The sequence below is a fragment of the Megalops cyprinoides genome, chromosome 22 (assembly GCF_013368585.1).
Source record: "Megalops cyprinoides isolate fMegCyp1 chromosome 22, fMegCyp1.pri, whole genome shotgun sequence".
NCBI lineage: Eukaryota > Metazoa > Chordata > Actinopteri > Elopiformes > Megalopidae > Megalops > Megalops cyprinoides.
The window spans coordinates 26,690,802-26,700,801 of record NC_050604.1 but is presented as its reverse complement, the minus strand read 5'-3'; the positions used below and the strand labels follow the sequence as shown (position 1 = coordinate 26,700,801).

Genomic DNA, 10,000 nt, shown 5'->3' with positions numbered 1-10,000 from the left:
TGCCCAAATGCCGCGGTGCATGGTGTCCCCCCCCCCCCCCCCCCCCCCCACGCTGACGCCCCGCACGACACCCCGCTCTCCCGGCGCCGTGGGCGGCCCGACGAGGCCGGCAGCCTCTCACTGGCTGCGCTTTTGGATTCACGCGCTGGCGGAGCGGCCGTGAGCTCACACGGCTCCGGAGGCGGGGGTGTGAGGATGAGCAACAGGGGAAACACTTTCGCTTTCCTGCTTCTCCTTTCTGCCGTTATTCTTCCCCCCGCTCCATCTCTCTCTCTCTGGCTGCTCCTCCCCACAGCACACATTACAGCATTATTACACTTACCTCTTACAGTAAACCCAATAAAACCTGAACCTGCCTGTGTCTCCTGACAGCTCAGTGTCCAATGTCTGAAAGGCAGTTGAAACACAGTGAACTGCCTCCATCTTCTGTGGCACGATTTCAGACCTAGATACTACAGAACATGACTGCCCCCCACCTCCCTCTTCACTCACATTTACCCTTACACTCACACTTACATTTACCCTTACACTCACACTTACATTTACCCTTACAGTTACACTCACATTTACCCTTACACTCACATTTACCCTTACACTCACACTTACATTTACCCTTACAGTTACACTCACATTTACCCTTACACTCACATTTACCCTTACACTCACATTTACCCTTACACTCACACTCACATTTACCCTTACACTCACATTTACCCTTACACTCACACTTACATTTACCCTTACAGTTACACTTACATTCACTCATCTGGCAGATTCTCTTATCCAAAACAGCCTTAAAGTGCATTCAACCAGGTTAGCCATGTAGCCACACAGATACCGAATCATTAATGCCATCCTTGTAAATATAACACTATTGAGGGAAATATTGCAACCGTGAGAGCTGTCATAATATGCACAAGCATGTATTATTATCAGTATTCCAGCCACCCAGCCTGTACTGCTTGTGTAAGCTTGCAAAGGCACAGAAATCATCTTGGCTGACAATATAATGCAGTCCCTTCCCAGTTTATGAGATATATGACAACCTCTTTGGTTAGCAGTTGTACCTGTGATTATTTACAATGTTACTCATTATTTCACTCATATACACACACTTGGAGTGCACACAGCAGTCCCTCACTGAGGAGCTCAATGAGCTGAGGAATCTCGGAATGGCCCTTTGCAGCATTCCGATGGCTCAGTATCAGTCAGGTCAGTTGGTAAAGGGTGAAATGCTCTAAAAGGCTCTAAAGTGAGATTCAGAATGATTGTGCACACATCTTTAAGGAACCACAGGTCCTTTTGGGTTTTGGATGAGGGAGCTACGGAAATTTCATGTACTGCTGCTTGCCACTAGTGGTCGCTGTTTATCCAATTTTACACCATCCCCCAACTCCCTTGCTTTATTCAGATTATTCTGGTTTAACGACTTAACAATTTGTTTTCTTTAAAATATTTGGTTAAACTTTTTCAGGCTGTTTCATTGTGAGGGTGTCATGTTATACAATCGTTTCTATAGCCACCGCCTATGGCACAGGTCATTCCGACACGAGACACATGGACAATGAACATCCGCAGGGTCTCAGACACTGACCTCTCAATGATACCAGCGAGTTTCGCACAAAGTCGGAAAGTAAAAGGGATACGTATACTGCATATATTTCTCTATCTTTTTCTTTCATTTTTCTATTTCTTTCTGTCTGTCCGTCTATTCTTTCTGTCTTTCTTCTTTCCATGTGTTTTGCGATGAAAGAGATCCCTGTATAGATCTATAAAAAACTTTTCACTGTTTCTGTCTCCCTCGTAACAGAGGCGTGCACGAACCAAACCGTACGGCTTTCTTTGTTCCGAAGCCAAGAAACGAGCCAGTGGACATTTCCCCCGCCTCGCTCTCTACTCCTGCCCCCTCCTCTCCTCCTCGCCGCTCAGTCACTACCGGGTGCCGTGCCTCTCCCCTCCTCCCCTTTCCTTTCCTTTCCTTCATCATCTAACAGCATCATGTATCAGAGCGCAGCCTCTCTCTAGCGCCCCCCCCCTCCCCTCCCCGCCCTCGCTGCCGTCTGACCCGGACTGCTTACGTGTGAGGGATTCCGTCGCTGCCCACCGCCGTAGGCACAGACGCGCTCAGAGTATAAACAGGGCTCCGGGAGCCCAGGACCGTCACTCGCTCAGTCGCACCGACTCACCGAATTGGAAACCAGAGCACCAGCGGAGATAGCAGGCATTTCACTCCCCGCCTCAGGCTAACTCGCTCTCGGCTTTGGTTCGCGATGGAAACTCGCTCAGCTACGCGGAGCTGTCGGCGCTCCAGTGCGCGCAACTTCAAGAGTGAGTCTTAACAGTTTTCCTGTATCTGTAGTCTCATAATGGTTAATGGTAATGCTGGTTTCTTCTACTGAACTTTGCTTTTGGCTTCTAGTTTATTGAGATCGACATAGAAGTAGAAACTTGATTGCCTGGAAATGTGAAGTGTTTGAGAGAAGTATCGGGAAAGACAAAGAGCCAGTTAAATGCTTGGCTGTATGAAGTGGTTACCAGGCTTTGTCTCTTCTCAGAAAGACTTGTTTCCAGTATTTGACAAAATGTAACGTTGTCTTGAATTTGTCTTAGCGTTTTATGGGTTTTATGGGTATCGCGTTTATACTTTGCTGAAGATTGAAGCAGTTTTTTATACTATATTATCATACTGTGAATCTTGCCTTTACCTGCAGATAAGTTTACGCACAGAAATTTAGTGCGTTTAATTGATCTGTTCAGAGACTAACCAGGTTTCAGAAAATAGATTTCGTCGGAAGATTTTGTGATCATTTAAAGCTGTGTCACGTTTGCCGTGGGGTTGTTGTTAATTCAGAATCTGTTCTGTAAGACCATTCCGTTTGTACGTATTAAATTTACGCACCTAACTTTTTGGTCTAGAACACTGCAAAAAGATTTTCCTGGGCTAAGAGTCTGACATGGGTAATTGAGGTTGACTTGGTGAATCTGTATTGAGCCATTGTCGGGAACATTTTCCTTCTGTCTCCTTTCAATTCGTTTGTTTCAGATGCCCAGATACAGTAAAGTACTGCTAAAGACTACAATAGAAGCTTAATCAAGTTGGTGTGTATTCTGTTAATGTAGTTTATTTGTCAACACTTACTTCGCGTCTGTATGTGTCGCATGATGTTCCGGAAACTGTAATACAAACGTGGCTGTAGAGCGCCGTCAGGAAGCGCACACGCTTCAGGGCGCGGTAGCATCGTCACGTTTTACGCACAACTCAATGTGGACGCGCACACAGCTGAATGGAGCGACGCGCGCCGTGACGGGTGGATCAGGGGAGTAAGGCAATAAGGAACGCGTGCGAGGGGATAATTTCGCTTTTATTTATTCATTTCATGTTTTGTCTTCAATCGGTCAGCGTTGTCTTGCGTAATTTGATAAAGGCCAGCATTAAAAATTAATACGGGTTAGTAACGGAGCCGGGTGGTTTACAAAGCTCTGACGCAAATTGAGCCATTCGCGGGCTTAGCGTTAACGTATGGCGACGGTTGTCAGGTAGCGATATGTTCCTGACAAATCTATAATAATAAACTATAAACTGAAAACGACTACCAGCAATTCTTGTGAGCATACAATGGCAAACCCTCATATCAATATCAATAGGATGCTATGAACCGTACCATACCATTTTGTTTAAATGCAAATCGATGCATTGCCTGCGTTTTGCTCGTTCAGACTGCACCGTGTGGCCCGATCGCTCTTCCTGTCTGCGCGCTCTTCTGTTTCCCCCGCGCTTCAGCACCGGCGCGAGGGACAGCTCCCCGCCCGCACTCTCTCGCGCAGAGTCAGTGCTGCGCGTAAGGAGGACGTTCTCCCTCCGCCCGTAACCCCCCCTCCCCCCCAGCTGGACTCTGTGTTTAACGCGGTCCCTCCTCGCTTCCCCAGGCGGCCTCTCCCTGTGGCTGGTGGTCTGGCTGGTTCTGGTGAAGCCCGGTCCGGTTCGAGGCTGCCCCCGCCTGTGTGTGTGCTACCCGTCGCCTATGACTGTCAGCTGCCAGTCGCAGAACTTCACCTCGGTGCCGGCCGGCGTGCCCTATGACTCCCAGCGTGTCTTCCTGCAGAACAACCAGATCACCGAGCTGCGCGTCGACTCCTTCGGCTTCGAGACACAGGTGTGTGTGTGTGTGTGTGTGTGTGTGTGTGTGTGTGTGTGGAGTATGTGTGTGTGTGTGTGTGTGTGTGTGTGTGTGTGTGTGTGTGTGTGAGAGTGTGTGCGTGTGTGAGTGTGTGAGGGTGCGTGAGTATGTGTGTGTGCAGTAAATGCTGCTTTGGCTGTCATAGAGGTGACATTTAACAGCATAACTAAAGAAAACTGTACTCTTTACCCCCCCCCCCCCCCCCCCCCCCACTATCTCCCTGTTCATTCACATCTCTCATCATTCATTCATACATTCATCCAACCCCCCCCCCATCCCCCCTCCACCTCCGCTGCCCCACCCCCCACCCCCCCCGCCCCCTGCAGGTGCTGTGGCTGTACTCTAACAACATCACCTGGATCGAGGCCGGAGCGTTCAGCGAGCTGAGGGAGCTGGAGGAGCTGGACCTGGGGGACAACCCGAACCTGCAGCGGCTGGAGGGGGGCGCGTTCCGGGGGCTGGAGAAGCTGCAGAGTCTGCACATGCACCGCTGCCGTCTGGCAGTCCTGCCCCACGACATCTTCCGCAAGCTCTACAGCCTGCAGTTCCTTTACCTGCAGGAGAACCAGCTGCACTTCCTGCAGGACGACCTCTTCTCCGACCTGGTCAACCTCAGCCAGCTCTTTCTCCACGGCAACCGCATCCGCACGCTGTCCGAGAATGTGTTCCGGGGCCTGGTCAACCTGGACCGGCTGCTGCTCCACGACAACCGCATCCGACAGGTCAACCGCAAGGCCTTCCGTGACCTGGGTCGGCTCACCATGCTCTTCCTCTTCAACAACTCGCTGGCGGAGCTGCCGGGCCAGGCGCTGCGCGATGCCGGTGCCATCGAGTTCCTGCGGCTCAACGGGAACCCCTGGTCCTGCGGCTGCGAGGCCCGGCCACTCTGGGAGTTCTTCCGCAAGTCGCGTGTGTCCAGCTCCGAGCTGCTGTGCTCCTCGCCCACGCCCCGCCGCGGCCTGGACCTCCGCTTCCTTCGTGAGATGGACTTCGCGCTATGCCCGCTGCCCGATCCCGGCTCACTGGCTGGCACCACCACCACCACCTTCAGCACCAAGACCCGCTGGTGGTTCTCCAAGCACAAGCCCGTGTCCAGCTCCAAGGCCGTCTTCTCCAAGAACTCCGAGACCATCAAGGCCTTCCCCTTCTCCGCCGGCAAGCCGCTCAACCCCTCCACCTCCTCCACCTCCTTCTCCTCCAAGTACGAGATTGGGGAGGAGGAGGCGGCCCTGCCCAAGCTGGATGCCGAAGAGTATTGGGCCAACTACGGAAACGAGGACGCCGCCACCTCCCTGCGCTGCTTCGAACTGGAGTGCCCTCCCGGCTTCGACTCGCCAGGCCTGCCACCTTCCTCCTCCTCCTCTTCCTCCTGCTCCCTGCTCTCGCTCATCTCCCTCTCCGTCCTCTTCCTCTCCATCCACCTCCTCTTCGGCTGAGTCTGTCCCTCGGCCAAACCCCCCCGCTCCTCAGGAGGAACCCTCGTTTCTCCGAACTCTACCCTTTCCCCCTCTGCTTCCTCTATACCTGTATCTTGATTCCTTTCAGTTTACCCCCTGGACCTCCATGCCACTAGGGGGGATATACTGATGTAGGACACAGACGATACAGAAGGGGGCAGTAGGGAGGTTGTCAGCTGGTGCAGCTCATGCTACAGGTTCAGCTGAACCATGGCTGATAATTCCAGCCAAAACTGCACTGTTACTGTTAAAAAAGGTAGTTTATCTACTTTTCCTGTTGCTGCATTTAGTTTCTACCATCCTTACTAGAACCAGTTCTGTACAATGACATCTGTGGTGCTGTTTACCACTATATCCTCCTACTACGATCACCACTGCGCTGTTCATAACAGCGCCGCTCCTACAGCTGCCACTGCTTCTGTAGCCCTGCTGCTACTGCTAATCCTGCTGCTACTTCGCCTCCTACTACCAGTGCTGCCGCTGCATCCCTCCTGTTAGTGTTAACACTGCCGCTGTGATGGGTGAGCGCTGCCGCCCTGCTGCAGGTGCAGCCGGTGCTGTTGCTGTTACTGCGCTGTTAGTCTCACCGCTGTTACTGTTGTGGCTGTTTGGCTGCTTCTAACGCTGCCGTCGGCAGTACGCTTCCGACTCACGACTCCCGCAGAGACAGCTACCTCTGTCTCAAACGCTCACTCTGACAGCTGAGAGAAGCCTTGTCCTCACCGCTGTCAGGCGCACTTCAGCACACAGCACGGGCACCGACAGGCGTAACCACGCTGCTTTCATTCGTCTTGCAAGCGTGATCATTCTCAGCTCTCAGAAACACAGGCTGGAGGGAGAGGGAGGAGTCAGGAGAGAGAGAGCTCAGGCAGGCAGAACCGCCAGGCTGAAAGGGCCGAAAGACACAAACGGAGAGGAGAGAGAGACAGGGAGGAGAGACACTGAGGAGGGAGAGACAGGGAGGAGAGAGACTGAGGAGGGAGAGACAGGGAGGAGAGACACTGAGGAGGGAGAGACAGGGAGGAGAGACACTGAGGAGGGAGAGACAGGGAGGAGAGACACTGAGGAGGGAGAGACAGGGAGGAGAGACACTGAGGAGGGAGAGACAGGGAGAGAGACACTGAGGAGAGAGAGACAGGGAGGAGAGACACTGAGGAGGGAAAGACAGGGAGGAGAGACACTGAGGAGGGAGAGACAGGGAGGAGAGACACAGAAATGCAGAGGAGAGAGATTAAAAGATGGAAATGACTCTGAGAGCTGGACTCTGATAGAGATACAGCCAGTGAAAGGAAAACAGATAGCAGGATGCAATAATGCAGAGGGATAGAGCTTGCCAAGCAGAGACAGAGAGAGGGAGAGAGAGAGAAAGGCTTGGAGGAGATAAAGGCACAAAGAACAGAAAATAGAGAATGAAATAGAGGGAGACAGAAAGCAGAGGAAGAGACAAAAAGACAAAGAAACAGAGAGGAGTGAGTGTGAGACAGCTCTACAAAGAGAGGTTTAATAACAGCGGTAATGAAGGCAGCGGGCCCAGGAGGGAAGGAGTGGAGACAGCTGCCAGAATTCCCCGCGCTTTCGTCTGAGAACTCACCAGCGCCAGCGTCGCAACGTGCATCCTGTACATACGTCAGCTCCCGCTCCTGTACATGCAGAAAGTGTCACACAGCTGTGAACTGTGATGTGTGGATCCTGTGTGTGAAATATTGTTTATGCAGAGTGCCAGTTGTTGCCGTGGGTGATGTTGTTCATGTTTAAAAATAAAGAGGGAAGGCGTGACCCAAACGTGTGTGAGCTCAGGATTTCCAAAGGATATCATTCTGGCCACGTGATGCCATCTCTCATTCATATCGTTTCTCTGTGGTGGAGTATCGTGCCCTGAATCTCTGTATGCCTCATTTTAACAGTTCTGGTCATTCCCTTTGGAATCCCAGACAAAAACAGCTTGTTCCCCTGCCTGTCAGTCAGCTCCAATGCTGCTTTGCCCAATAGCTTTTGCTAAATTAAGAAAATCATGGCTTGATCGAATGCTATTTTCCAGCCAAAAAAATCAGTTTCAGCCCCAACCCCTCTCTCCTCCCCCAAGTCAGCTATCCTGCTCACCTGTCTACCTGCAAAACCCAAACAAACATATTTGAGGGAGAGGTGCTGTGCACCTCGGCTACAGGCAGAGAACTGAACTAAAGGAGGAGACCTGGAGAAATATAAAGAAAGACACTGAAGGAGAAAATGTAGACTAAAATTACAGAACACTGGACTCAGTAATATTTACAGAAGTATTAAAAATATTAATAGAAGGCTGAGAGTAAAATACTGGTGGACTAACAGGCTGATCAACTAACTAATGGACTCAATGACCAATTGACCGACTGCCTGATTGACTGACCAACTGTCTAACTGACTGACTTACTTACTGACTGACCAACTGACGAACTGACCGACTGTCTAACTGACTGACCAAGTGACTGACTGTCTAACTGACTGACAAACTTACCAACCAATTGACTGACTGACCTACTTACTGACTGACTAACTGACCAACTGGCTGACTGACCAACTGACTGAATGTCTAACTGACCGACCAACTGACCAGCTGACCGACCAACTGACTGACTGGATGACTGACTGGCGGACTGATTGACTGACCGACTAATTGGTTGTTCCTGTGACACAGTGACCCAGACTGACAAAGATGGAGACCGATCTGACATAAGGACAGATGTATTCACAGGCCAACGACTGACTGACTGAATAAGTGACTGATTAAGTGACTGTCAGTCTGACTGACGCTGAGACTGACTGACTCATTGGCCTACAGCTGGATAGACTGACTGACAGATGGGTTGTTGGACGGACAGGAACGGACGGACGGACTGGAGGGAGTGTGAGAGAGACAGGAAGAATAGTAAAAAGAGCACAGGATTCTCAGGAGGAACGAATCAGAACCAGAATCCACTCTGTTTTTGTCGCTCCGCAGTCTGTCTCGTGCTCCCTCTCCCTGTCCGAGTTTCCCAGGGAATCGTGGGAGTGAGGGTGGGCGGGCTGACGAACCCCCCCCCAGCTCCAGCTTCCTCTCTCCCCCTCCTCTGGACACCTGCTGATGTATTTCTGCCTCCTCCGCCATGGGTAGGGGTTAGCGTTGCAGTGCCGGCAGTGTCCAGAGCTGCGGGCTGCGTGTGCTGTGTGTGTGTGTGTGTGTGTGTGTGTGTGGATGTTTATTTACACCTCTTTTTGATGGTGTAAAACTAGTTTCCCCTTTGGGTTCATTTGCTGGTGCAGGACAGGAATGCAGTGCTGAGGGGAGGTGAGGCTGGTGCTGAAGGAGCTCTGCTCTGTGTGAGTCTGCCTCCCACACAGCTGAGGATCTGCTCACACCAGAGCTGCGGATCTGCTCACACCAGAGCTGCGGATCTGCTCTCACCAGAGCTGCGGATCTGCTCTCACCAGAGCTGCGGATCTGCTCTCACCAGAGCTGCGGATCTGCTCACACCAGAGCTGCGGATCTGCTCTCACCAGAGCTGAGGATCTGCTCACACCAGAGCTGCGGATCTGCTCTCACCAGAGCTGAGGATCTGCTCACACCAGAGCTGCGGATCTGCTCAGACCAGAGCTGCGGATCTGCTCACACCAGAGCTGCGGATCTGCTCTCACCAGAGCTGAGGATCTGCTCTCACCAGAGCTGCGGATCTGCTCACACCAGAGCTGAGGATCTGCTCACACCAGAGCTGCTGCCTCGTCTGGCTTCCCTTCACTCATCCCGTTCGGCTCTTCGGAGATCAGATATGCACAGAGACAGAATTATGAGGCTCAATTATTCAAGTGTGTGTGTGTGATTGTGTGTGTGTGTTTGAGAGAGAGCGAGACTCTTGTGAGTTTTGTGTCTTTTAACTGTTTCGAATGCTGTGATGATTTAATTGTGAGTTGCGAAACAAAAAAAAATGAAAGGAGAAAAAAGAAAAATGTAAAATGTAACTGGGAGAAACGATGGAGAATAAATGTTATCTTTGCTTTACAAAACATATTTGTGTGGGTGTATCTTTAATCTTTCATCCAAAAAGCACATCTCTCTCTCTCTCTCTCTCTCTCTCTTTCTCCCTCTCTCTCTCCTCTCTCACTCTTTCTCACCCTCTCTTTCTCTCTCTCTTTCTCTCTCTCTCACTCTCACTCTCTCCCTCTCTCTCTCTTTCTCTCTCTCAGAGATCAAAACATATTTGTGTGGGTGTATCTTTAATCTTTCATCCAAAAGCAGTCTCTGCAGGCACATCTCTCTCTCTCTCTCTCTCTCTCTCTCTCTTTCTCACCCTCTCTTTCTCTCTTTCTCTCTCTCTCCTCTCTCACTCTTTCTCTCTCTCTCTTTCTCCCTCTCTC

General features: G+C 51.1%; 1 protein-coding gene across 1 annotated transcript; it reads left to right on the top strand.

Annotated features, from left to right (window-relative positions):
* Positions 1 to 2,181: 2,181 nt before the first annotated feature.
* On the top strand, positions 2,182 to 5,678 carry rtn4rl2a (reticulon 4 receptor-like 2 a). The gene is made up of 3 exons (XM_036517347.1): positions 2,182 to 2,328; positions 3,928 to 4,154; positions 4,505 to 5,678. Exons 1-3 carry the CDS (start codon positions 2,271 to 2,273, stop codon positions 5,612 to 5,614), a joined length of 1,395 nt encoding a protein of 464 aa, XP_036373240.1. The 5' UTR covers positions 2,182 to 2,270; the 3' UTR covers positions 5,615 to 5,678.
* Positions 5,679 to 10,000: the final 4,322 nt, after the last annotated feature.

Excerpts from the sequence above, each read along its gene's own strand:
- rtn4rl2a (XM_036517347.1), top strand. The coding sequence starts at position 2,271 with ATGGAAACTCGCTCAGCTACGCGGAGCTGTCGGCGCTCCAGTGCGCGC. Across the intron at positions 2,329-3,927 it reads CAGTGCGCGCAACTTCAAGA|GCGGCCTCTCCCTGTGGCTG; the intron begins GTGAGTCTTAAC and ends TCGCTTCCCCAG. Across the intron at positions 4,155-4,504 it reads CCTTCGGCTTCGAGACACAG|GTGCTGTGGCTGTACTCTAA; the intron begins GTGTGTGTGTGT and ends CGCCCCCTGCAG.